Consider the following 27,976-nt stretch of genomic DNA (forward strand, 5'->3'; position numbering starts at 1 on the left):
TCAGAATTCTGGTACCTGGCTGGCCACTCCCATTTCCTTCAACTCCCTTGACCTTTGACTTTTTTTTCCTCCTGGGCTTGGCCTTAACTGGAGGGGCTCCCCATCCTCCACTGTTTAATCAAATCAGGGTGGGAAGGATCTGGGACCTCCACACTGATTAACCTGCCTCCTGATTCAGTGAGATTTAAAGTCTGGGGGCATCACCATGGCCACTGAGAGAGGGAGGGTTTGTGAGTCTATAGCTGGAGTATAGGGTGACTGACTGGGTTGCAGACTCAACTAGGGAGCTGACTTAACCCTATGGACTCAAGGCTACCAAGAACCTTGCTTCTCTCCTCTCTTCCCCCACCTCAGTACCAATGCGCGGCACACTTGTGGGTGCCCGATGCACTGCGTCTTCGCCATGCTCTCTAGCCCTGGAGCACTCCCCCCCCCCATCCATCCTGACCCCTCAACAAACACACAGCAAGGCACTTCAAAAGTAGCAGAGACCTGGAGTGAGACTCTAGACCCCATCATACCATGCCTCTGGGAATGGATGAAGGGGCACCAGCGACCGACACCCCCCCCCCCCACACACACACACCGTCCCCCCAGTCAATCCGGGTTTACACCATGGCTCATCCCGGATTAGTCCCGGTGCTCAACTAATCCCAGTGGCTGGATGGACACAGAGTCCTAGGCCCTGAAAGCACACGCCCTGGATAGGGCGCAGGCCGAGCGGAAACACGCCTGGCGAGGAGAGGAGGCGTGTCCCCGAAGGCGGGGCCGGGAACTGGCCGATCCGGTATCAGTTCTTCGACCTCTCTCCAGCCGGTGTTTACCCGGGAGCTGGACAGGAGGAGGATAGGCAGCTGCAGTCCAGAAAGGGGAAAGAGAGCGCAGCTGGAGCCCAGGACAGAAACCTTGTCAGTCCCCTTCCCCAAAATCAACTTCCAACCCTCGTTCCTGAGCGTGGGAGGAAGTGCCAGACACACAGATGCCTCCCGCCCCCCCTCCCATCCAGTTCCGCAATGCCTACTCATTGCCAAAGGAGCGGGAAGTGATACACCAGGGAACGACACCCGGGCCTCAGTTCCCACCCCCGAGTCCCTCGAGGCCTCCCCACTGAAGAAAATCATACGGTACCATCCTCCCAGAGAGCCCCTCCGTCCCTGACCTGCACCTGAGCTCGGGGCGGGTGGTGTGCCAGGAGCCAATCGGCGTCACTTTGAGGTGTGCTAACCCGGGATCTCTCCGCTGAGTTCTTTCCGCCGCCCCCTGCCCCCTCAACCCCCAAGGCACTGTGATTCCAGTATGGTTCTCTCTCTCATGTCCTCCTAGCCCAAGGCCTCCACCCAAGAATAGCTCTATTCTCCCAGGGCTGTGGACTCTAGGGGCTGGAAGAAGCGAAGTGGGGTCCGGTTTTCACACTTTTATTGTAAAGCTCGGGAATAATTACATGGGTCTTTCATTGACAGCTCAGCAAACAAACCGGAAACGAACCGAACCGGAGGGGGTAGGGGCGGTGCCTGCGCATGCTCGCGGCGAGGGAAGGGAGGTCAGAGAAAGAGAAAGACAGAAAAGACAGAAATCATTACAAATCAACGGGATTGTGCTCGCAGCGCCGGGGGTGGGGATGGAGTGGGGGCGGGGGCCCTTCCCGGGAGGAGCGAGGCGGTGGGAAGTGGCACGAACCAAGAGAAACACGACCCCGAAGTGGGCACCCGACGCGCCCAAACCCCCCTCCCGACCCCACCCCCCGACACACGAGAGAGACACGGCCCCCCTCCCCACTCAGATAACCCGAAGAGACACAGTCTCCCCTCCCATGGGCAGACATACCCGCCCTGGAACCCCCATGGGCGAGACGGCCCTCCCTCCCAGAGAAGTCTCACAAGGAGATGCCTCCCTAAGAGACTTTCACATGGTCAACACAAGCCCTCCCAACACCAGGACAGCCCCCACCCAGGAAAGAAATGGCTCCAGGGGGCCTCCCTCAGGAGAGAGTGGTATCCTCGAGCCCCTAGGAGAAAAGACAATTCAGAGATGCTCAGCCTTATTCCAAGTGCTGCAGGACAGACACCCTCATAGGAGAGATGGGGGAGGGCCAGAGACATCTCTTCCGGGGAGCTTCAGAGACAGCTTTTCCCTGGAAAGAGAGCCAGCCCAAGACTGACTTGTCTTAGGTACTCCCAGGAACCCTGGGAGGCAAACAGGCTCCTCAGAGAGCCTGGATAGGGAAGCGAGACATGTTCCCATGGTCCCTGGTGGGAATTCATGTCCCTAGAGACTCCCAAGGGGAGACATAAAGACTAGGGAGCCCCCAGGTTAGGGATGCCTAGAGACAGCTCCCCTTCTGATGTGAGAGATGCTTCAGGGACCCTAGAAAGTATGTCCCCATATACCCTTCCCCTACTAAGAGACATGCTCTGAAGTAGGGAGATGGGGACCAATCTGGTCCCCTCTAGGAAGACACTGACTGGGTCAGGCTGGGTTTGAGGGGGGTCTCCTCTGGCCAAATGTCGCCTATTGGTACATAAAACTGTACGCGACACAAGGCATTGGGGAGGGGTTTTACAGACCTAGGACCAACAAGGCTAGTCCTTAGTGCTGTCACCCGTCCCCTGCCCACCTTTGGTTTCACCTCTTGAGTGCCCAGGTGGTGACAGACTCAGTGCCCTTACCCCAACCAGGGGGCCAGGGCGCTGCATTTGTCTGTGGAAGGGCTTCTGCTCTGTGCTTCTGAGCCCTCCCAGCCATCTAGGCTACCCCCTTCCTTCTTCTGGCTTCTCCATTGTGCAAAATGTTCCTCTGCCCTCCCGCTCAGTGCTCAGGAGTCTCCAAGGCCAGGCCAGGGTACCCAGGCCACCAGGGGCTTCCAGTGGGAGTCTGCTGACCCCAGGGATGCCTCTTGGCTGGATTACCCTCTCCGCTGAGCAGATGGGCCTCATACAATCTTTTTGTCCTGATCCTAAGCTTTAGGACCCAGGACAGTCCTCCAGGCCTCCGCACCTCTTTCTACCAGCTCCACCGCTATTGCACCTGCCCCATTTGTGCAGGGGGAAGGGCTGTGTCTTTAACAAGCCCCTGGCCCACTTCCTGGGCCTCCCCCAGGGAAAGGAGCCTTTGGCCAACCCCCAGACCTGGTTGTTGTCACCTTAGCCACTCTACCCACTGCCCTCCACAGAAGGGCTGTGGATGCTGGGGCCATCACCCTAACAATGCACTCCTTCCCAGCACTGTTACCCCAAACAAAAGCAGGGGTAAGGAGGCAGAGAATAGGGTGATTTCTACAGCCCCCTGGCTTTTCTGGGGTGGAAGTGGGGTCTCTGGGGTTACAGGAGTCAAGACTCCAGCAGCACAGCTCCCAAAGGCACCAGACGACCCACCAGCCTGTCCACCCCTCCCACACATGGGCCACCCCCCCAAGCTTAGACTAAGTCAAGTGGGGGCCATACCCTGAGTCTCCAGCCTCCCAGCCTGGGCCCTTGGGGAGCTGGAGAGGTAGGGGCCAAGGCAGTGGGGGCTTCTGGAAGGAAGAGAGGCTGAGGCTTTGAGATGGCCACAGTGGGAGACGGGGGCTCTGCAGGATACCCCTCACACCTTGGCCCCCTGAGGTGAAGAAAACCCCCACCTCATCATGGCTGACTGGGCTTCTCTGCCCCCTAACCTCCCCACCCCTCCCCCATGGGACCCCTGACCCTGGTGAAGGGAAGCCCAACTGGAAGAAGGGGCCTGGAGCCCAGGGTGCCCTGAGGCAGCCCTCCCACCCCCTGAGATCAAGGCAATGGTGGTTTTACAGGCTGATGGGTCAGTCATGGCGGGGGCTGGGGGTTGGGGGGCAGGGAGGAGGCAAGGTGCGGGTCCCCCATATAGGAGGCAGCAAACCAGCCACCTCCTGAGCAAACTTTCCTGCTCCCAACTCACCCAACCAGGCCAGAGGCACAGTCACCCCATCCCTGTCCAGCTGCCCCCCACAGCCTCAGGGCCCCTCTGTGATGCTCGTCTGTCTGGGTGTGGGAGGCCAGTCTGAGAGGGGATTCCCCACCCCCCAGGGCACAGCGCAACAGTTCCAAAAAAATAGAGATTTGTATTTTTTTAAAAAAAAATTAAATAAAAGCCCAGCTCTGCTGATAGGCAAATGTTACCCCTGTCCCCACCCCCCACCCACCATTTGTTTCCCTGGCCTGCACCTCCATCCCACCACGGCCCCAGGGGTATTTACAACATGGAACAATAGAGGCCTGGGGGGGGGCACTGCGGCAGGGAGGAGGGGCACAGGGCAGGTCCCCCAAGGGGCCCCCCAAGACAACACAACATCAACGAGAAAAGTTGCAAATCAGGCAGAAATGGGGACATCATTCCAAGGTCCTTATATACAGACACCGCAAGACCAGCAGGGAAGGGGGTGCCCAGACGGGATCAGACATGAGCCTGTAGGCAGGTGGGCCAGCCCAGGAGCAGTACTGGAAGAAGGCCTTCGCAGTGCTCTCACCCCAATCCCCACCCCACCTTTGGTAACAACAGCCCTTCAGAGAGTCCCTGGTGGTGGAGAGTTTCCTCTGAGCATTCCCAGGGAGTAAGTCCCCCAGTTTACCCAGCTGCAAGGCTACACTGCCCTGGTCAGCCGCGAAGGAAACAAGGAGTTAAAGTGTGCTGCTGACTCTTGACTCCACCATCTGCCCAAAACAAGGGGGGACTCCCTAGAAGTAGATGGAAGGGAGCCCAGTCATTGCAGAGGAGCCCGTGGGCATCCGCTGGGTGGAGGAGCCCCATAGATTGGGAAGAAGGGGCTCCTTGGAGCTAAGGGGTAGGAATGGGGGGGAAGGACCTGGACCCTGCATGGGGGCAAGGGCCAACGTGGTCTTGAAGCCAGTTCTCACACGGAACGGGACCTGGCCACAGTCCACGCTGGAGGGATTGAGTGGGGCCCTGGAATAGACCCAGTTGGGAGCTGGCCGGCGACTGGGGGAGGGGTGGCCGCCGGCCAGAAGGGGGCTCACAGGTAGATCTCACGCTTGGCGGCGGTCTGGGCAGATGCCGGTGTGGCTGTGGGTGGGAAGTCCGAGGTCTGGGTCAAGGGAATTTCCTCCAAGGTGGCCGAGTCCTTGCAGGAGTCATGGCTACTGTGGGAGAAGGCACTGTAGGAGGGCAGGAGGCGCACGGGGGCCGTTTTGGTGTTCCGGTCTTCCGGGGGGCTGGGGCTGCCGGCGCCCGCAGGCTCCTGCCCTCCTCGGTCCTGGTAAGGCACGAAGGTGGAGAGTTTGAGGGCGCTGCTCTTGGTCCGGCGGCTGGGAGACGACTGGCCAGGCATCCAGCATGTGTCAGAGTGACCAAACTCGCTGCACTCCCGGGTACAAGTGCCCGTCATGGCGACGTCGGGCAAAGGGCGGAGGTCTGTAGGAAAGCAAGGACAACCATTGGAGATGGTGGCCGCGAAAACCTTTGCTCCGTGGTCTCCCATTATCATATACATTCGGCTTCTGTACTGAGGTGCGGTTTCTCCTGCCCACAGAGCAACACACACCATTCAGGCAAGCAGAGACTCCCTTATCTACTGTACTGCTGCTCTCTAGGTCAGTCTCACACACACACACACACACACACACACACACACACACCACACACTCTCTCACACACACACTCACACACACTCACGCTCTCACACGCGCACACACTCACAAACACACAAACATACACACTCTCACACACTCACACAAACACACTCTCTCACAGACAACACTCACATACGCTCACACACAATCTCTTTCACACACACTCACTCACACACACACTCACACACGCACACACTCATGCTCTCTCTCACACGCACACACTCACAAATACACAAACTCTCTCACACACACTCACACAAACACACTCACATACAACACTCACACACACACAATCTCTTTCACACACACTCACACACGCACACACTCATGCTCTCTCTCACACGCACACACTCACAAATACACAAACTCTCACACACACACTCACACAAACACACTCACATACAACACTCACACACACACACTCACACACACACTCACACACACTCACACACGCACACACTCATGCTCTCTCTCACACGCACACACTCACAAATACACAAACTCTCACACACACACTCACACAAACACACTCACATACAACACTCACACACACAATCTCTTTCACACACACACACGCACACACTCATGCTCTCTCTCACACGCACACACTCACAAATACACAAACTCACACACACTCACACACTCACATACAACACACACACACATACACACACAATCTCTTTCACACACACACACACACACACACACACGCTCTTTAAATAGGTGCATAGGTGCTGCTCTTCCAGCTTCATCTACCCTCTAGCACTCCTCACACACCCACCAAATCTGCCCTCAGACAGGTGCACAAACAGCTCGTCTACAAACCGTCACCTGTCTCCAGACAGGTTCAATCATGGAATTCCACCCTCAGAGAGGGTTGAGGAAATCCCATCCTAATTTAGAGGCCCATCCCCCCACACATACAGAGTCATGGTTATACAAATCTACGCCATTGGACACCTTGGTCCTCAGACAAAGACAGCACGTACCTTCCTTCCGAGTCCCTTCAAGCCTTACATGCTCCCCGCTTCCTTAGAACCCCACCCCACACCAGCACAGCAATGCCTTACTTTAAGGCCAAGGGGAGGGGATGAGCTTCTATGTGGAATGTTCACGCATAAGCACACACATACAAGCGCACACATGCAGCCCCTGCCCACCTCACACCAGCCCCTCACCAGCCACCACCCTGGCCTTGCCCCCAGCTCCCTGCCCAGAACACCCACGGGAACAGGAGTTGGCCGCCTGACATCAGCAGTAGCCAGTGTGGTTGCTGGGCAGCGAGAGTCTCCATGGGAACGGCTGGGCCATGAGCACTTCCTGTCACTGCTGCCCCTGGGCCGCCCTCACTCAGGGACAGCACCAGGCGGTGACCCCCCTCAGGGACACTACTGAGAAGATCTGCCTGGGGCAGGGGCTCCCCCAGCACCACCCACTCTAGCTTGGCCTCCTGCCAGAGTAAGGTGAGGAGGGGATAGTTTTGTTATTAACCCTCAAAGCACCAAAGCTCTTTAGTTCACGGTTGGGGGACCCAATATGGCACAGAGCACTGGGTGGGCGGGGCTGGGTGCTGGGGCGAGTCCCATAGACCCCAGACCCCAGAGCAGCTCCCACCTACCTGGCACTCTGCCTCAGGGCCTGCTCCGGCCAGCCGGCTCTGCGCGGGCACAAAAAGGACGAGACTGGCATGAGATCACGCAGGGAGTGGCAGGGGAGGGGGCAGAGGGTGCTCTGGGCCCAGGGCCTGGGAGATTAGACAGGGCCCTATGACTCAGGGCCGAAGACTGGTACTTTTCATCTTTGGGGAGGAGGGAGACTTTGGACTAAGAGAAGTATGAGGCCCAAGGACAGCTCTAAGTCAGTCTTTCTATCCCAAGGGCTGGCTCCTTCAGATTCCCCTCCACAGGCTGCCATGAATGCCCTCTCACACACACATCCCGGGCAGCACAGGCAGACTCACAAGATACCTCACCATCCATTCCCACACTCACCTCTGCTCCAGCTCCTCCCTTCAAACTCCTCCTAGGGAGGCCCACCCCTTCCAGACTTCCTCCCAGCTCCTCCTTAGCCAAAGTTTCTCCCACTCTTCTCCTGGGGACGGGGGAGATTTCATCCTTCTCTGAGTTCTTCGTAGCATCTGGGAGCCTCATGCTCTCATCTCAAATCCTCTCACTCATTTGGGGACCACCATCCTTCCAGTTTCCTCACCGTTATCTGAGCCTCCAGGCCACCATTCTCAGGGGCCCCTGTCCCCAGGAAGTCAGTGTAAGGCAATGCTGACCCCAAAGACCCAGAGTCAGACATAGATATGAATCCCTTCTGGGTTTGTCACTTTCCAGAGGTGTAATTTTGGACAAGTTGCAGGACCTCTCTGAGTCTCTGGTTTTCCCTACTGTAAAGTGGGTACCATAACGTTCCCAGGCCAGAGAGTGTGAGGAGCCAAGTAGATAGATCTGAAAGTATGGCGCTCACACACAAATGGAACTCAAGACATGGAGGACCATTTTAAAGCATCACCGTCTCTCTTGAACTTCTACTCCCTCCTAGGATGCCTCAGACATGCGGACGCTCCTCACCGTTCTCGGGGTGCTCCATTTCACCTATGCTGCCGTCAGGGGTGGTGCGCTCATAGTGGTCCTCAGGTAGGGCCAGGGGACCAAGTCGAGGCCCTGAGGATGACTTGCTAGATGGTGTTTCAGACTCTTCCAGGCCACTATCATAATAACTGTGCTGTGATGGGTCCTGCAGCTCCTGGGCCTGACTGGTGGCCGAGAAGGTGACGCGGCGGTGAGGTAACTGTAGGGAGAGAGGGTATTATTCTTGGCTGGCTAGCTTCCTCTATGGGGCCCAGCACCACACTGATCCCAAACCCAACAAGACCCTCCCAGACCTCAGCAACAGCCAAGAAGAGGCCCAGCCCCTTTAGTACAGCATAGGCCCCAGAAAGCATAGACTCTAGTAGAGATGCCTCTTACTTCAAGGCTCGCTCCCAGTACAGCCAAGTTCACACGCTAAAAGTCCCAACACAGCATAGGCCCCACTGTTATTATAGCCCCAGACTGCCATGACCACCCTAACCCTATGCCAGCACAGCTTCCCGATGCAGGCATGGCCTCCCTTTGTCTTTCAGGAGAGTGAGTTGCAGTAGAGTAGAGCCCGAGAGCAGAACAGCACAGTCTCAGCCAACTCCAGATGCCAGCCTGGCCTCTAAACACCAGCACAGCCTCAAGCTTCTGAAACAGCTTCCTGGAAGCAGAGGACTCCTCTCTCCCACTCAGCTCTGCCACAGAGAACCATCCGCTATTAGTCTAACTGTACCTTCCAGGCTTGGGCTCCTCTCCTGTCCCACTGCTTTGCAACTTCCCATTGCCTCCATCCAAAGGGGTACCAACCTTTCGCATCTTGCTCCTCAGACCAAGTTTGCAGTGCTGAGGCTTCCAAGAGACCCTCCTACTCAGGCCCCAGCCCTCTACAAATCCCTTTATAGAGGCCGGAGTGTGGGAGGGGATGGAGGGAGGAGAGGGAACTTGGCAAGTCAAACATGTGGTGTCAGAGAACATAAATAGACCTCTTCAGTGCTCCATGTCAGGGAAGGGGCTGTAGAGGGCAAGAGCCAGTGTGGTGGAACACGTGACAGAGTCTTCTCTAGGAAACAGAAAGGAGCTCGAGGAGGGATGCCCTGCTTGGTGAAACCAGACTTGAGTTTAGACTGGGTACTAGCATTGGAGGAATGGAACAGCGACAGGCTGTTTCCTGCCAGCAATCCTGTCTGCCTGCCATGGGTTAATGATCAGACCAGGAACCTGGCAACCTCAGCCTGGCACTTGGCACAAGCATCAAGCCACCCACCTGGGACCTCCACTGGTTTTCCTGCCAACCAGAAATTAAGAGTTATGGAGGGCACAGATCCTGGATCCCTGAAGGCCAGAGGAGCATCAAAGGCCCAGGTCCTGTTGAGGAATCAACAGACTCTAATCCTCCAAGACAGAAGCACCATGTCTCAGCTCTGTGGCCCTTTCATAAAAGGTCAAAGAACTAGCCAAGAGAGGTGATCTTGGGTTTGTAAGCCCACTCCTTACCCCTCCTGCAACCTCCTATTGATGTCTGAGGTCAAGGGTAGGGGTACCAGGACAAGGAACTTTGGTTCTGGTAGGACAGTCCACTGCTACCTCCCCACCTTTGCAGGAACCCATTCAACCCCAAACAATGCAAGGTCTAGGTGATGAAACAAGATCTCCAGAACTGATCTACACCTTTGGAGCTAGAAGGTTATAAAGGAGTGAGGTCCACCTGTAATGGGATAAACAGGCTCCAGGATGGTCCTCAAAGGCATAAGGCAGCCTGGTGCTTCTCCTTCTTCCCTGAAGAACCTGGTTATCAGGGGCTTCAGTCCTGCATGTGGACAAGTCCCTTGGGCTTCCCCCATGCTGGGTGGTTATACTCAACCTTAAGTGCTTCTGCACGCCTGTCAAATCTTAAAATATCAGGTCCCAAATCACTCAATCTTTAGTCCTGAGTACTTGCTGAGTATTTCACAGGCTACCCATACTGACCCTCCAGATCCAATATGTCTGAAATCAAATTATTTCTCATTGATCGCCTTTCGCATAAGCAGTGAGCTCATTACTAGCCCATCACCAGCACTCAGAAAGCTGATATCTCCCTCAAACCCACCCCTATGTCCTATCAATTAGGATCGTGAATATCGTTGGCCCTTTCTCCCTAACTTCAGCCAAATCTATTCACCTGTCTTCATCATCCTCACTGCCATCCTTAGTCCAAACCTCAGTGCTCCAGTCCCCCCACCTCTAGCACAAATAGGAATAGAGCCAGGGCTCTACACAAGCTAGGCAAAGCAAATGCCCTTTCTAAAAGTCAGTTCATCTGCAAAACTGGGATGTGCGGGACTTTTCCTCTTGAGGGATGTTTAGCAAGGCATCCTTGCTTCTTCCTGGCTCATTGTATTCTCTCCTACAACCTCCACTCCAACCAGATCGCTCCCTTTCTGCCCTCTCCCAGTTTCCAACTGGGTCATGATCATCCCTAGGCAAGGCGGCCCTTCTGCTCTAATCCTACCCATCACAAGCTAGCTCTGGGTTCCTAGTCTCCTCCCAGAAGCTCATTCCTTTTTCTCCCATATTATGTCCTGAAAGTAGGAGGCGACACTACAGTCAAACAAATGTGGAAAACTCAGTTATACAAGTTTAACAAGTTCACCCTTTGTGACAGGGTTTTGCAGAACTTTTTTATAGGAAGTGATAGCTAGTCTCTCACTAACTTAATCATGGAATCAGCTTTTAATTGTATAGTAGATAATGGCAGAGTCTGGGAACCAGATTCCCTGATGCTTTATGCTTCATTTCTGACTCCACCAACTGCTAGTTCTCACTTCTATGGAATGACTATAATAAACTGGCCTGTGTCACACAGTCATGAGCACTAAGTGAACTCACATAGGGTACCTTGCACCTAGCCAGGTCTCCCAAAATGGGAAAGAACAGCAGTAATAAAAGTTTCACGGAGTCAGATGTGGTGGCACATGAGTTACTTCCAGCACTAGGAAAGCAGAGACAGTGGATCTCTCTGAATTCAAGACCACTCAGGTCTATATAGCTAGCAAGCTCCAGGCCACTCAAAGCAACATAGTGAGACCCTGTACCCCAAAGAAAGTTTAAAAAGTACACATAAGGAAAAGCTGCCTATGGTCCTTCTCACTTGACACCATTTTTCTATCAAAGTCGAATACCACACTGAACATGCGCTAGGAACTTGGCCTATGTGCTCTGGCGATGACAATGAAAGGTTTGGTTAGACTCAGATGTTGGGAGGAGGTATTCAGTGTGGTTCCACGGATGGGTTGGCCGGGCTGGAGCCCAGTGAGGGACAATCCCTCAGACCTTGAGAGAGAAAAAAAAGGATCAATGAAATAAGGAATGAAAGAAGCAATGGTTGCAAGGCAGAAATGGAAGAGAAAGAGTGTGAGGCCAGGAGTTTCTGGAGGTCACCTGACAGCTAACTTCTCAGGAGAAAGAAGTTGTAACTAGATATGACCTCCCCATATTCTGCTCCTCCAAAACTCTTCAGATGTTTTTCACTTTGGGGGTACCCCAGGGCTTTTGGGAGTTTATAGATGGAACCCAGAAGAGAGCTGGCGCCTTGGACCTCCTGGGAGTGTCTCAAGCCTCTTCGGTCACCATGGAGATGGGTTGCCTCTGGCCTCAGAGACTTCCTCAGGACCAAAGGCCCCTCACCCACACCTTAACTTCCCTCAGGCATAACCAGAGGCAGGGCAGACCCAGGAGAGCAAGAAGTGAGAGACGGAGGGAGAGAGAGAGAAAGAGAGCTAGCTGGCAGTCCTGGCTAGAGTAAGGAGCTGAAGGGGAAGGAGGTGGCCTTGGGCAGGAGGCAGAACTGGGACACCTCTTCCTGTGACAATGGCTCACCCAAGCAGGAGGGTGTAAAGTGGATCTCTGAAGCCTAGGAGAAGCCCCTTGCCTCTCCCAGGACCTTCCCTCTCTGGAGCTCAGGCTGGTGATTGTGGGGAGACACAGGGCAGGGCCAGCTAATTGCTGAGTGTTGGTGTGCAGAAGAGGCTGGGAAAGGGACTTGGGGGAAGAGCTTGCCCTGAGGGAAGGTAGATGGTGTAATCAAAAGGTTCTCTGGCTTCACCTGAGGCAGGAGGCTGGCTGTCACCCCACACAGGTGTTCTGGTTTCAGCTCTCTCAGAAGCTACTCCATTAAGGCAGATGGGAAAACACTGAATTGGATTAGGAGGCAGAGCCTCCCCTCCTACCCTTTCTTGGTGAGGAGTCTCATGCCAGGGAGAAGGCCTCACAGACATGGGGTGAGGGAGCGTGCTAGCATACTCCCCCATTTGAAGGCTGGAACTTTCTCCAGACATGGAAACGGGTGTGGGGGTGGGCAGGAGATGATATACTAAGATAGGGCTGGAGTAAAGTAGGCAGGCCTAGGGAGTAGGGAGGGATAAAGGGTAGACATGGGGAGATTGAGGCAGGACTTGAGAACAAAGCTGCTTCCAGTCTCTCTCGCTGCTTCTCTCAGTTCCGGGAAAATAAGAAACCAAAACTCCAAAAATAGAGAACTTTATTATCAGGGCCATGTGAATAGGGCTGGGGTAGGGGATGCGGGGCCAGCCCCCGGGGCCTGGGGATGAGGAAGAAGTTAATACACAATACATACAGAAGGCACAAATGGGGAGGTTCCTCCCTCCCCAGCAGAGTCCCCACCCAGATTCTAGGTCTTCTGTGTCCCCTCCAAAGGAGCACCTGTATAGCTGATCTCGGAAGGAGACCCAGGTTTGGAATAGTCTCCCACTTTACCCTGTTCCCTTTTGTCTCCAAACCCGTTCACCTGCCCATCATTGGCTCCACCTGAAAGACCCAGTAGCTAGTACAGCATCCTGGGATCTGACAAGAAGTCACAGACTTCTCTCCCTTGTGGGGAGAAGCAGGGAAGACACTACAGAGCCCCTCCCCCATCTGTTTCCACTCAGCCTAACCCTTCATATCTGAGTAAGGCAGCAGGGTCCTTAGTGAGGCCTCAGTACCCCGGATCAGTATTCCCACCTCCCACAGCTAGCTCAGGATGTTCCCACATGATCTAGTTGATCATGGCAGGCAAGACACATCTGCTTCATCACTCCCACACCTCGGTCCAGATGGCGCCACGGTAGGGGTGGGGTGGGGGCTGGGGTGTGCTAAGCCGAAAGGGCTGGCCTACCTGCTTGCTGGGGTATTTGGGGGGGTTGGTGCGATAGCTGTAGTCGGAGTACTGCTCGGAGCCCGTGGACGTGGTGTCCCCGGTGCCCACAAAAGTGTTTGCAGGCGGTAGGTCCTGCACCACCTGGTGCTTCTTGGAGGCCGAGGGTGACTGGGGTTGTAGCTGGATGGAAGGCAGTGGGGAGTTGGAGCGGTAATGGCGGCCTAAGTCGGGGCTGCCTGGTGGGTAGTTGAGGGGCAGGTGGATTCGGGGACTGTCCCCAGGGGCGTCGCTCATTAGGTTGAACTTGAGGGACTTCTGCAGCCCAGCCTCATCCTCGTCCTCCACTGGCTTCACGGGCTTCGGGGACTTGCTCTTCTTCCCTTTGTTCTTGCTTCCCTTAGCCGCTTTGCCGCTGGGCTTGGGAGCATACAGGTCCTTAGTCTCCTTCTTGCCAGCCTGATAGCCACTCTTGGCCTCCCGCTGCCGGCAGTAGCGCACAAGCACTGCCAGGGCGATGAGTAGAGCCACAGCTACCACTCCGGCCACGACACCAAAGAGAATGTTGCCACGCTGCTTGGAACGCTCGTACTCTGGGTCCCCAGCGATGTCGATGTCCAGTGGTGTGTCCAGGCTATGGACAAGGAGGGTCTCTAGCAGTGTGCGGTTGGCTAAGGTCTCGTTGACGTAAAGGTGGACCAAGGCTGTGCCATAGCGTGGGGGCTTGCCTCGGTCACTGACCTTCACCACTAGGCGGTGTAACCCATGGTGGCGCCGTTCAATCTCCTTCTCCAGGGTGATGGCACCTGAATGCGATCCAATCTGGAAGAGTCCGTAAGGGTTGCCACCAGCGATGCTATAGGTCAGCTCAGCATTGACACCAGAGTCAATGTCCTCCGCCGTCACCTGACTGACTGTCTCGCCAAGCCGCGTCTGCGGGGTCAGCAGTCGGTGAGACGTGTTGGAGGGGGCGGTGATAAAGGGTGCATTGTCATTCTCATCCAGCACATTGATGGTGACACCGACGTATGCTGAGCGAGGTGGGACACCACCATCTACAGCCTTCAGTTGGAAGGTATAGGTACTTTGTTGCTCCCTGTCGAAGCTCAAGCTGGATAAGATGGTGCCTGTGCCGTTCTGGATAACAAAGTCACCGTTGTCCTGCTCTACCGAGAGCTGTACCCGGGCATTCTCCCCCTTGTCTCCATCAATGACAGTCACCATGCCCACTGGACTCAGTGCGGGCATGTTCTCCATCACTGAGAAGTTGTAGCCACTCAGCATAAACTTGGGGTCGTTGTCATTGCAGTCCAGCACGTTCACAAGGACCGTGGCTGTACCCTGAAGGCTGGGACTGCCCCGGTCAGCCGCCACCACCTTCAGCTCATAGCTGTCTCTCTGTTCCCGATCCAGCGACGTCTTCACCCGGATCTCTCCGTTCTCAGGTGAGATAGTGAAGAGGCCCTGGGCAGCTGGCTCGGGTTCCAGAGAATACACCAGCTCTGCGTTAGAGCCGGAGTCGGCGTCACTGGCAGTGACCTCGGCCACTACTTCCCCAGGCTTGTTGTTTTCTGGGAAGGCGACTTCAGTGATGCTCTGGGTGAAGACGGGGGCATTGTCATTGACATCTACCACCTGGACCTTGAGGGAGTTGGTGCTAGAGAGTGGGGGGTTGCCGGAGTCCACGGCCACGATCTCAATGGTATAGTCTTTGACTTTCTCATAGTCGAGAGGGGTGGTGGTCTGCAGGAAGTACTTTTTCTTGCTGTCACTGCCTGTCTCGCTGGCCTGGCGCAGCTGGAAGGGCACATCCCCTGCTACGACACAGGTGACCGCTGCATTCTCTCCTTCATCTCGATCAGATACCTGCACCAAGGCCACAGCAGTTTCCTCTGCCACATCCTCTGAGATGTTAGCCATCCCATCTTGGTGAGTCACCAGCCCTATGCCTCGGATCTCAATGGTGGGGGCATTGTCGTTCATGTCTTTCACAGTCACGACTACCTGGGCGCGGGCGCTCTTCGGGGTGGCGCCTCGGTCCCTGGCGAGCACTGAGAAGCGCAGAGTGCTTAGATCCTCACGGTCCACAGGACCCTGAACCGTGATAAGTCCAGTGTTTCTGTCTAGTCGCAAAAGACGCTTGACAACTTCAGGCGCCTGGTGGAAGGTATAGTCAATCTCTGCATTGGCACCTTGGTCCGAGTCATTGGCTTTCACCTACAGGGAACAAGGACAGGTTAGTAAGTTAAGGTGCATGTGTTGCTAATGTCCTTTCCCACAAGCACACCAGACTCAATGAAGCTAACTTAGCACCCTTTCCAAAAGCAGCACTCTACAGTCTTTCCCCTAGGCCTGACACCCTGGTAGACACGGCTAACCTGTTTTCCTAAAGAACCCAGATGTAGCTAGCTTGCAAATCCTTCTTAGTGGCACTGGATCACTAGGACCAGGCAGAATTATACTCCACTCTTGGTTTGCACCAGTCCGCCTAAATACAGAGCTAGCCAACCATCATTGAGCGAACCCTTCCAGCCGAATGAACTGCTCTCCCACCCCCCAACCCCCACCACCTTCTGAAGAGATGAGAGAGTGTTTGAGCTGTAGAGACAGTGAGCATGCATGCACTTAAGTACATAACTTGTATGCAGGCATGTCACATACACAGAAGTATATGACTGTAAGCCGTGATATCTGAGTGCAAGAAAGTGTGTTTGTTCATGTATGTGCATGCATCAGCGGAGACCCCCATGCCCAACTAGAGGCCCCAGGTGAGGGGATTTCTATTGAAAGCAGCCAGATAGAGATACGGGTCAGAAAGAACCCAGCAGGCCCAACCCAGCCACTGCTGTCAAACTGGGGGAACCTGTTTCTGCAGCTCCTTGACTGTTGTCTGTTGCTGGCAAGGCACCAGTGTGAGGAATCCGGCCTGAGCCTGGGGCCAGAAGGGAGGGGTTTGTGCAGGCCACAGAGCCTGCTGGCAGCGGGCTGGGCTTCCAGCACCAAACAATGAACTGCCTGTCCCTTTGCAGTGGGCACGCCCTCCCACGCCAATGCCGCCCTACACTGGGACCAAGTCTATACAAACATGGGTGGTAATGGGGCAACAGAAGCCAGGTGGGGATGGCTATGAGGGGTTGAAAGTATTTACAGCCAAACAGAATGTAATAGAGCGTGTGTATGTGTGTGTGTGTGTGTGTGTCTGTCTGTCTGTCTGTCTGAGGGGCAGAGGGTAGAAAGGAATGGTAGGCATACCTTGGCAGTCTCTGGGGAACAAAAACCAAAGTCTTGGGTTCAAATCCCAGTTCTACTGTTTTCCAATTAATTATGTGACCTTGGGCCAATTATTTAATCTTCCCCAGCCTCACTCTACAAATGTATAAAGTGAGGATGAATAATAGAACTTACTTCATAGGATTATGGTGAAGTTTAAATGGGATATTATAAAGAAATACCTAATGCTATCTAGAACACGGCAAGTGATTCCTAAATAATTTCCCTCTTCTTTTGATCTGCCTGTCAATCATTCATTCATTCATTTTCCCACCCATCTGTTTCTAAGAAATGCAATTATGTGGTACTGAGCACTATACCTAGAGGCCCCCATGCAACAGCTGCACTTCTGTCCCCTCAGGAAGGGACACTCTGTCCATAGCTGTCAAGGCTTTCTGCAGAGGAGACTCCCGGACAAGGGCTCCCAGTTATCCTGTGTCCCTTCACACTCCAGTCTGTCTGCCACCAGCTCTATGGCTAAGCTCCTATGCCCTCCCTGTCTCTAGATTGGCCATCTTACTTCTTAGCTATCCCCTTCCCTCCACCTCCCATCTTTCTTCCTGTCTATGACCTCTCGCTGTCTACCCTTGCTCGGTTCTCACTCTGCCACTTTTCAGTACTGCCGACCTCTAAGGACTCTGAGTGTCCTGTGTCATCTCACTGAGAGTATGTGTAACAAGACTGTAGGACATGAGCTAAGGTGGGCTCTGACCTCAGGCAAATTAAGAAATCTCTGTGGGCTCAGCTTCCCGTCTGTAAAATGGGGATAATGCTTACTTACCTTGTACTATAAGGATTAAATTATATAATACACATAGTGCACTTAGAGCAGTGCCTGGCACCTGGGCTATTATTATTCACCATCCTGAACTGCTGTCTTTCTATTCTTTCTCAGCCTCATTTTTTTTTTATTCTACTCCGCCAGTCTCCAGAAGAGATAAAACCTGCCACCCACTCACCCCAGCTCCAGGACCCAGAACGAAGGGTCTCTCGGGTTGGGTAACGGTGTCCAGGCCGGCTGAGCTCTCTTTAGCTAGCTCACAACATGGACAGAGATAGCTTCAGCCCATGGCGAAGGAGAAAGAGGATGAGGCTGGCAGGAGGCCAGGGCTGAGATGACAGCGGGAGATACACCCACCTGTCTGCAGGGACGCTTCTCCCTCCGCTCCTTCCCAGGCCCCAGCCCCACCAAGCTGCTGCCCAGCCCCTGGGGCAGTTCCCATGAAGAAGGGTGATGAGAAATTTCATAGTTGCTGACCCCTCCACAGCTGTCTTAGACGCCACAAACCCTGGTACCCCATGTCTGGGGAAGAAGGCAAATGTACAAACAATCCAGTGTGATTCATCCAAACTGAGGACCCTCCTGGCTGACACAGTCTCATGATTTTGTTGAGAAGGGGCACGATGAGGCTGTATCTCAAACCAAAGCAAACTCTCACCTGGCTAAAGGGACCTGCCCCAGGGTGGGAAGCTACTCTAACGGCAGGAGAGGGCCTACTGGGTAAAAAGGTGAGTTACTTGATCCAGCCCAGGCTAAGGAGAAGGTAATCCCTGCGTTTCCCTGAGTCTAGTGGGGAGGTATGATGTTATTTAGCTGCTATGTCAGTGTCTCTTATTCAGATGGAGGAGAGGAAGGTGATGACCAATTCTCCTTTGGCTGGGGCTGGGGAGAAGGGAGCTTCCCAAAACATTCTGGCTTTTCTCTCCCCTTCCCCCCGTAAGTGAAGAAACCTCCCACCTGGTTTTGGTAGGTCCCATTTCTAAAGGTAGAGGAAGCGTCTCACCTGGATGACCGAGTGGCCAATGGGGCTATTCTCAGACAGCTCGGCTTCGTAGGATGGCCGCTCGAACTTGGGAGCATTGTCATTTGTATCAAGCACAGTGACACGCAGCAGGGCACTGCTGGCTCGTGGAGGACTCCCGCCATCCTGTACCTTGATGGTGAGGTCATAGGAGTCCCAGCGTTCACGGTCTAGGTTGCCCATGACAATGAGCTGTGGCTGCTTCTCTTCCTGGTCCTCAGCCACCTGCAGTCCAAATAGCTCCTGGGCCTCAGGCCCAGCCTGCAGCTCGTAGGATGCTACGCCATTGGGGCCAGCATCACGGTCTGTGGCCAGTGGGATGGGGAAGAGCGAGCCGATGTTGGTGTTCTCAGGGATGGCCAGGGTGATGACCGGCGAGGCAAAGTTGGGTGTGTTGTCATTGATGTCCTGCACCTCTATCTGTCCCTCTAGCAGCCGGGGGCTGCCATTCTGCACGAGGTCCGTGATAGACACCTCAAACTCCAGGATACAGGGATTCCCAGGGATCTGGTTCTGGCATTCACGGAGTCCCTCTCGGTCAATGGAGGTCTCTGTGGTGAAAATGTCGCCAGTCTTGCCATCCACTCGAAGGTATGGAGCACCTACCTCTAGTTTGTACAGATGACCCACGTCTGGAAAACCATAGTCAGCGGCAAGGCTCCCAATGAGAGTGTTGGGCGGCTGTTCTTCTGGCACCTTGTATACTACCTGGGTGGTATGGCCTGCAGATGGAGCCAACAGGAGCAGTAGTGCCAGCAATAAGGGGGGCAGCAGCAACCGCTGCCCCCCAGGCCCAGGGCTGGGCCTCAGAGGCCCCATCCCGGCAGGCTCCAGGATCAGGAGAACTACAAGAAGACACAAAGTAGAGGCCGTCAGGTAGGAAGAGGAAGTTGACCCAAAAGGCTGACAGAGCCAATCCCCCACTCTCCCTCTCCCACTGATTCACCATCCTCCCAGAGAGAGTCAACCCCAGCCCAGATATGTGGTTCCAGAACCCAGAGCCTCACCCACAGTGGGGTGTAGCAGCTGCATCTGACCCAGCTGGAGAAGTTGGTAAGATGACAGGCAGGTCTACAGCAGCTCCTGCCCATGGCACGCCCTTACCCAGCTGACGTTCCCTGGGTACCGCCCCCCCCACCCGGCTTTCAGCTCTCTGCTTTGCACAACACCTCCTTCTCACCAGCATCCTGCCTTAGTCACCCATGGTAATTACCCTGATACTGAGATAGGGAGCAAAACCAAGTGGAAGGGTTAGGCCTGGGACACCTCCTGCTGGAGCGCTCCTCCCCACATCTGCCATTCAAAAGCAACGTGTGCCCACCCCTCAGGTCCCCCAGACCCTGAGAGTTAGTATTGTCCTACACTTTCCATTCATGTTAGCGAGAGGAAGAGGGGAAGAATATGTTTCCCCTTTCTTCTGAGGTGCCAAATAAGCTATGTGTATGAGTTATTACATCCCAAATCCTCAGCATCCACAGTGTCCAATGCTCCCCACTCCCACCATTGAAAATGGCTAGCTGGAGGGTCAATGAGATGGCTCAGTGGGTAAAGGTACCCACTGCCAAGCCTGATGACCTGTGTTCAATCCCTGGGACCTACATCAGGAGAGAACTGACCCTTGTAAGCTACCCTCTGACCTCTACCCACATTCTGTGACATGCATTCCCCACCCCCACAAATAAATAAATAAAATTTAAAAAAACATTAAAGTTGAGTAGGTGTTAGCCCTCCCTCACTTCCCCACAAAAATATCTCAAAGCACTGCATGCGCGCGCGCACACACACACACACACACACAGTTCTCATACTCCTTGCTGCCTGTTGCTATGGGCAGGTGTGTAGAAGAAAGGAGTAGAGGTCACAATTGGGATTAGGATGGACTGACCCTCAAGTTGACTTTGAGAGCTGCCCTGGCCTGTCGTTAGCAACAGAGAGCCCAGCAGGTCTAACTGGACAGAGCTGCAATGACACCATCAGCCTTCACTGGTTCACTGTGTCTTCTGCCTCCTGGTTTGTTGCTTGCTTGCTTGCTTGCTTGCTTGCTTCTTTATACGCCCCCGCCCCCACCCTGGCCCTATGCTGAGAATTGAGCACAGGGCATTGCACATGCTGGATAAATAGTCTACTACTGCGCTGCATTCCCAGACTTCATTTTTTTTTTTTTTAAAGACAAAGTTTCACTAGGTATCCCAGACTAGTCTTGAACTCCTCCTGTCTCAGCTTCTGGAATGCTGGAATTAAAACCTGAAACACTGTCTCAAAACAAAATCGGAATGCTGGGATTACAGATGTGCACTACCACACCTGGCTTTGGCTCCTGTTTGACCCTTATCTCGCCTACATCCAGAACCTGCTGCATATTCATCCCTTCCCCCACCTCTAACTGGTCCAGTGTATCTCATACCCTCCGCTCTCTGCCGGTCCCAGATCCTTCCAGGAAGGGCTGTGCTGCGCACACCCTAGACTACAAGTTGCACCACCATCACCACAATAGCCTGCCTCTTTCATCACCCCATTCTGAGGCTGTCCGCCTGCCTATGTTATCAGACCTGCCAGTACTGTCACCGTCACTGGTCCAACATCTCTAAACAATGATGGCAAACCCTCCCTCTATTCAAATTCCAAGTTTCGGGCCCAGCATTTTCTGTGGGGGAGAGAAGAGGGTTTCAGGTTCCATTCATTTTCCCTTCTTCTAGAATCTCTATCTCAGGTCTGACCCTGACCATGCCCATTCCACTGAAGATGGGTTCTGACACCGCCCGCAGCCCTACAAAGCCTTCCTAGGCCTCTTCAGCCCACAGTGACCTCTCCTTCCTTCAACTCACAGCCACTTATTGTCTACTCCAATCCCAAGGCAATGAATCACCGGGCTGCCCCGGACACCGCCCGGCCCTGTTGTTCAACTATAGTATTGGGCACCTATTCTTGAGTTCTCTGACTCCCCAGGAAGACGCCAGACATTCCAAAGAGGCAAGAGTTCATATACTCACTCACGCAACCCCCCTCCTGCCCCCGCCACCCCGACTGATGTAGCTTGGTCAAACTGGGTATAAAGCAAGTGCTCATTCACGTACTCAACAAAAGTTTTAGTCAACTAGGATGTACTAGGCCGTGCCCTGGGCACTAGAACACAGCAGTAAAGACTGGGCCCATGTAACAATGGTTCTAGTTCAGTGACTGGCAGGTTGCTGGGTTACTTCTGTGTACCCATATGGCACATAGAAGGCAGCAGGGTGGAGATAAGCCTGGGTTGTGACTTCAGATAATTTGAGGCAAGCCCCTGCTGGATATTTCCTGAAGTAAACAATTGAAAGCCTCAGTTTCTTCACCTGTCAAATGGGTTGAAGTTAATATCGGTTGAATGTGTATGGCAATGCAGACATGCAACAAATGGTCTTTCCTTTCTTTTTTAAAAATAATTTATTTTAACTTTATTTCATGTACATTGGTGTGAAGATCTCAGATCCACGGGAACAGAAATTACAGACAGTTGTGAGCTGCCATGTGGGTGCTGGGAATTGAACCTGGGCCCTCTGGAAGAGCAGTCAGTGCTCTTAACCATTGTGCTATCTCTCCAGCCCCTGGTCTTTCCTTTCAAAGAACTTAGCACAATGGTAGTTTCAGGCCTGTTTGGAAAATTGGCTAATTGTTATCTTTCCTACAGGACTGTAAGTAGGGAGCATTTCTTGAGGCAGGGTCTCATACACTGTAACCCAGGCTGTCCTAGAATTCAAGATGCTGTCCAAGACGACCTTAAACTCAAGCTTCTTGAGAGCTGAAGTCACAGTCACAACCCTCTAATGTTTACTGTGTCACCCAGCACTGGACCAGACACACAGCAGGCCTGGAGTCAACGGTTCGTGTGTAATTTCCGGGGTTTAACTCCTGGTGGCCTTGGCTGTATGGTAAATGGTTTTTTTCACTTGCCTATTTGCCAGTTCCCTAGGAATCTACTGGGATAAAGTGTAAGTTTCCACTTAGAGTTTACTCTGCTGGAACGCTCAGCAAATGTTCACCAAATGTACAGATTCCTTGAACAACTCAAGCACTTCATCTCCCTTGGGGAGCCTTCTCCAAAGGCAGTCCCCTCCTGGCCACTCCTCAGCCCCTGAGGTAAGCACACACGCTTCTTCTCTATAAAGGAAGGATTTTACGGTGCCCCATTTGAACCCACCCAATCATACTTCAAGCTCCAACCCAAAACTGACCAGAGAGCTTTCCCACTTTTGCTCCCCACCACCAGATCAAGAAGACTTTATGTTTGGGGATCACATCCCCTTTGAGAATTGTACGTTATCCAGCAGGATTTTTCTTGGAAAATGTCTGCCCACAAAATTTGGCAACAAATTGAAAGGTCTGTAGTCTGACAAAGTCAGGGTGATTTTGATTCATGGCCACTTTGATAGCTAAATATTAAGCCTTTCACTTGGGACTTTTATCCTATTTGGGGAATCACAACCTGAAACACAAACCCCTTGGGCCTCCCAGCCCCACCTCCATGTAAGAGGTTGCTTCCCTTCCAGTCAGCAGCAGTCAAGAAGGGCTTACCACAGGGTAAGGTACAACCCAAGGAAGTTATGGGGATGGAGATGTGTCTGGAGGGAGGGGTGGCCCCAAAAGGGTGTTAAAGAGGGGTTAGGTGCTTGAAGAGTTCTACCAAAATAAGGATTATCTGGCCCTACCCTTAGGAATTTTGATTTGGAGGTGGGACCTGGAGAGACCCCCTAGGCAACTGTGATGCAAAGGTCTTGGAAAACAACCTTGAGGGAAAGTGGTTTGATGGAGTTGAAAAGGAGCTTAAGCCCTGCAAACTATAGCATCACCACCTTTGCTACCACCATCCCAAAAAACTAAGGTTCTACTAGTGTATTGCTAAACCTTTAATCATTTGAAATGGATATTACTAATTTATTATAGCACCCTCCCCAAATTTTTTGGGTTTTGAGGCAGGAATTTCTCGGTGGTTATCCTGGAACTCACTCTGTAGACCAGGCTGACCTCAAAGATCCACCAGCCCCTGCCTTTCTCCAAAGTGTAGGGATTAAAGGTGTGCACCACCATCTGGCCCCCCCATCACTGATGTTCCAAGACTCAAAACTATGTAAAACAGTCTGGGTCACAGAAGCAGTTATGAACAGGCAGGATCTGTGAAAGAGCATCTCTTCTCTTAAAGACCGGATTTGGGAAAAGAATCAACAGAAGCGTGGGACTGAAATATGGTATTTATCACATTTATTACTTCTCATCCAACCCTAGATTGCCAATCTGGCCTAGCCAGGAGGGAACCCAAGCCTCCCGGCCATTTACAGCTGTGGAGAGAGTCATGTGGCCTGCCAGGAAGGGGCTGGGAGAAGCAGTAAAGTGGCCTTTCCATGTCCCTACCCCCAACATTGCTGAACTTTGTCCCAGGCAGTTGGTGTTGGGAGTCATTAGTCTCAGGCGGCAGCCTTTGAAGCTGCCTTATCTGCACAGGCTATCCTAGGCAAGGGTGCCTCTCCACCCAGTGACATTGGTGCCCAGGATCCACACAAGACAGAGCCTAAGGAGAGAAAGGCACAGCGACCCATCTCCAGGAGGATTGAGGAGCCAAGAAGAAAGAAAACAACAACAAACAGACCACAAAACAGCAACAACAAAAGTCCATCAAAGCTTTAGGAGTGAGGGACAAGGGGACAAGAGTCCCAAAAGGTCGAAAGAAACTTCATCTGTGTCAACATCTGAGAAGTTATGAGCGCAGGCGAGGGTTCAGTAGGAGCCTTCATTTGCACACCACTTTGGGACTAAGGTCCACTTCCTGCTGGACGCTGTGTGAAGAGATTTTACTGTTGCAGTGACCAGGTCAGCTCTGAAGTTTCTGACACCCCCTCACACACTCACACACACACACACACACACACCTCTGCCCCAGCACCATTACACAACAGCCCCTGGTGCAGCAAGCTCAAAACACCAAAGGACAAAGGGACCATCTGAGAGCCTGGGCGGAGGGTAAGTAAGTGGAGCTGCATGGGGTGGAGCTGTTCAGAGGCTTCCCACTGCGAGCAGTACTCGGTTCCTTTCCTATCTTCCAGAACCCTCTATTAGCCTCTGCAGGCTTCCAGGCACCTGCATTCTTGAACCAGATTGCTGAGTTCAAACCCTCACCCTAACACTTCCTAGCTGTGTGACCTTATCCAGGTGAGTCACTTTTCTGAACCCATTTCCACATTATTAAATGGTGTGTGTGGGGAAGGGGGGTCCTGTCTTCCCGGTGAGCAAGATGGTTCAGTGGATAAGGGGACTTGCAGTTTGATTTCTGAGATCCACGTAGTGGAAGGAGAACACTAACGACTGAAAGTCGTTCTCTGACCTCCAGATGTGTGTGCACGCACAGATAAACTAAATAAATAAAGCAAATACTTTTTTTTTAAAAAAAAATCCTGCCTCTTGAAGTTATTTGGGAGAACTAAATGAGATCTAATATACCTAGGCACTATTACATTGCAAGAAAGATTAGATATGTAAGCCTCCCAGTCCTGCAGCAGAGCATTTTCTCCCACCACCAGTCACATAGTAGGTGCTCTCCGGCTCAAAGAAGGAACAAACGAATCTTCTAGCCTAAAGAAAGAGATAGTGGGTGCTCTACTGCTACACCCACAGTGAGCAACTGACAAACGGCATCTGCTCAAGACATTGTTTAACGAAACCGCTCTCTGCAACACCAACTAGCTTTGTTCCAGGCAGGGATACCTCTCACCTCAAATCAGAACCCGGGCTCCCTCTTAGCTCCTCCCCACCCATGCAGGCCCCATTCCAGGTGGTGTCACCATCTCTTGCCCAGCACTCTCTGCTGAAGTAGCCAGAGCTGCAGGATACCCCGTTACAGTTGGTCACCTCTAATATGGAAGGAACTAGGGATGGGTGAAGGAAGCGAGACAACAAGATGAGGTTGCACCAGAACCCAGGCCTGTTCCCCCTACTCTGTTTCTCGCTCTTTTCGGAGGTTTGGTAGATTCTTTCCTGAAACCCATCCTCTGCCCTAGCCTAGTTGTTAGTATAGGTCTCAACCGGACCGCGGACACCCTCCCCCACACACACTCAAGAAAGTACCACCCAGGCGCTCTCACACACATCCAGACCTCTTCTACGGGTGCCACTACCACCTTCTGGGTTGTCCCTGTCCAGGCATCTGACCGAGAGCAGGTGCTGGAAAGAGCCCTACACCTTCCGGTCGGTCCTAAGTCCTGGGCTCAGCCAGCATGGGCAACCCTCGTCCTCACCATCTCGGTCAGTGAGCGTTCACAGCACACACCCAGCACGCCCGAGCGCCTTCTCCCAGAGGACGCCAAGTGTGTGTGTGTGTGTCTGTGTGTGTGTGTGGTGGTGGTGGTGGGGGACGGCGGCCACTCCTAAGGCTCTAGTCACCCTACCCCCGCCCCCCACCAGGGTGACGCCTGGTCTTCTGGAGCCCAAGGTGAGGTTAGGTGAGGCGCAGCACAGGGAGAACTCTCTTAGGCCAGGCGGCCACTCGCGTCCCTTGCCTCCAGAACCGCCGCGGGGAATCCCTCCTCTCCCGCATCTCCGGCCTCCGCCTAGGTCCCCCACAAGCCGGCGCCGGCGGGAGAAGCACAGCGGGCGCCGGGAGGGGGCAGGGAGGAAGCCGGCGCCGGAATCACAAAGCCGCGAGCCTGGCCGGGCGGGGACATTCTCATAAAACCGATCCTCTCACGGCGGCAGAAACGGGGTACTTGCCCTGCACTCAGTCCGCGGTGGCCTCAGTGTCACCCGTTTTTCCTGTTGAAAGAATATACGCGCTCTACTGCTGGGGAAACTGAGGCCAGAAGCCTGAACTACCGGAGAGTGGCCGAAGGAAGGGACGAGAGTCCTTTTCGCCTACCAGCTCTTCTGCGCATGCTGCGGTCTCCGGTCCGGGCCCCCGGGCCTTGTCAGCACACAGGACAGGCCTGCGACCGGGCCCCGTAGCGGGGCACCCAGGTGTGCGGGATCCAGGTGTGCTGGGGACCCAGGTGGCCCGGAGAACTCAGCTAAACGGCCGGAACTCTCAAACACCTCCTTCAGTAATGTACCTTTTGCTTTAGGACCTAGGGTCACACAGCCCCAGGGTGGCGGCATGGCGCGGCCTGCCCTGTCCAGCTTGTTCTCGGAATACCCAGCCGGTCGGGCCCCAGAGTGCAAGTGGGGGGAGGTGCCGCCTGGAAGCCGGTCTGGCCGGCCCCGGGGCTCCAGTTGTGTGGATATTTACAACAACAAAGTCCCGATTGAGGTGACAGGGTGCTTTCTAGGAGAACCTGGAAGCTACTCCTGAGGGGATCTGACCAGCGAGAGTGGTGTGTGTGTGTGTGTGTGTGTGTCCACTCGCGCGCGCGCGCGCGCTGCGGAGTGTAATGTGACACTGTTGGTGTAAGGTGTGTGTGACAACCAGTGTTAAGATGCTCTGTGCAGTGCATTCTGTTTATCAGTCTCTGCTGTAGGTACCTCTGTGGTAGGGTATGTGCTACCAAGGCGTGTGATGAGACGCTGGGTTGTGTGTGGGGGTACATTAGAGGGGGCAAGGAAGACCTGTGCCGTGTACCTATATCCTGGCCAAGGAGTGGGCAATCGTTTTTGTCAGGGTGTGTTCCTTCAGCGGTGTGTACAGGGAGCTAGGCTTAGAGCGTTCATCTGGCGAACCGAGGCAGTCTTCTCCCTACAGAAAGGCACGAGGTTGTGTTTGTGTGTCTGGCACTGCCTAGTATCACACCGGATTGTGTTGTAGTTATCTATGGCCACGGGTTGTGTGTCCCCGCTGCTGATCGTGCAGGCACCCAAGCAGATTCTGAGCTGGTGACTGTGCCCAGTGGGCGCTGGTGTGCGGGAGGTATGTCTGTGTTAACATATATGTACGGATGAATGTATGTGTGTCTGGGTCTGTGCTGTGACTCTTTTCCAGGTGTCCGCGACGAGCTGGAAGCGCCTGAGTGAGCTGAGCAGATCGCCCAACAAGTGTGTGTGTGCTGGATAATGTTCCTAGCTCGCCTGCTCCTCCGGCAGCCCCCGGCTCCACTGAGGGCCTTGCGCTTCCCCCAAACCCTCTCCATTCCGCGCGCTCCTGGAGTCTCTCTCTCTCTCATCCCCGCGGCTTGGAGCGCGCTCGGGTGCGGACGCCGGGGCTGGGGTCCAACTCAGCATCCCCTCCCTTCCCTCGGCCTCTTGCAGTGGACCTCGGAGACTAGGGAACCCCAGCCGCAGCCTCCCCACTCAGTGTCCCAACGGCCCCCATCTCAGCCCCGGCGCGCTGGACACCGGCTGGGCCCCGGTCGCCTCGCTCCACCGAGCGCCCCTCCCTCAGCTCCCGCCGGCCATGGCCGCTCTGGGCCCCGAGCCGCCGCCGCCGCTAGATTCTTACCCGCCTCGGGGCAGCACCCGCCGCCCGCCCCGCTGTCCGTGAGCCGCCGCCGGCCCCGGCGCGGGCTGCGGCTCGACACGGCAGGGGCTGGCGCTGCGGTTCAGGCTCCGGCTCCGGCAGGCTGTGTGGGGCGCAGCAGCCAGGCGGCTTCGCGTCCGCGCCGCGCTCCCGCTCCGCTAGTGTGTGAGGCGGCAGCGGCGGCG

The 27,976-nt window shown here is 54.2% G+C and overlaps 1 protein-coding gene across 5 annotated transcripts; it reads right to left on the reverse strand.

Annotated features, from left to right (window-relative positions):
* Positions 1–1,399: 1,399 nt before the first annotated feature.
* Pcdh1 (protocadherin 1) lies at positions 1,400–27,960 on the reverse strand. 5 transcript variants are annotated; one of them, XM_038329600.1, is made up of 6 exons: positions 26,455–26,596; positions 18,371–19,233; positions 13,338–15,533; positions 8,174–8,393; positions 7,216–7,254; positions 5,257–5,379 (listed from the first exon to the last, which is right to left on the reverse strand). In XM_038329600.1, the coding sequence occupies exons 1-5, from the start codon at positions 26,498–26,500 to the stop codon at positions 7,229–7,231; spliced, it is 3,351 nt and encodes a 1,116-aa protein (XP_038185528.1). In that variant the 5' UTR covers positions 26,501–26,596; the 3' UTR covers positions 5,257–5,379; positions 7,216–7,228. The 5 variants fall into 5 exon arrangements, with proteins under 5 accessions (XP_038185527.1, XP_038185525.1, XP_038185526.1 ...); XM_038329599.1 differs by lacking the exons at positions 7,216–7,254; positions 26,455–26,596 and adding an exon at positions 27,774–27,960 and having other exon boundaries at positions 1,400–5,379; XM_038329597.1 differs by lacking the exon at positions 7,216–7,254 and having other exon boundaries at positions 1,400–5,379; positions 26,455–26,597.
* Between the last annotated feature and the right edge of the window lie 16 nt (positions 27,961–27,976).

The sequence above is a fragment of the Arvicola amphibius genome, chromosome 5 (assembly GCF_903992535.2).
Source record: "Arvicola amphibius chromosome 5, mArvAmp1.2, whole genome shotgun sequence".
NCBI classification, from domain to species: Eukaryota; Metazoa; Chordata; class Mammalia; order Rodentia; family Cricetidae; genus Arvicola; species Arvicola amphibius.

What these genes read in the sequence shown, in the direction of transcription:
- Pcdh1 (XM_038329597.1), bottom strand. Translation starts at nt 26,500, where the DNA reads ATGCCGCCACCCTGGGGCTGTGTGACCCTAGGTCCTAAAGCAAAAG. An exon ending in TTGGCCACTCGGTCATCCAG is followed by an intron (nt 15,534 to 18,370) that starts GTGAGACGCTTC and finishes TGTTCCCTGTAG; the next exon opens with GTGAAAGCCAATGACTCGGA. An exon ending in CCAAATACCCCAGCAAGCAG is followed by an intron (nt 8,394 to 13,337) that starts GTAGGCCAGCCC and finishes CTCTCCCTACAG; the next exon opens with TTACCTCACCGCCGCGTCAC.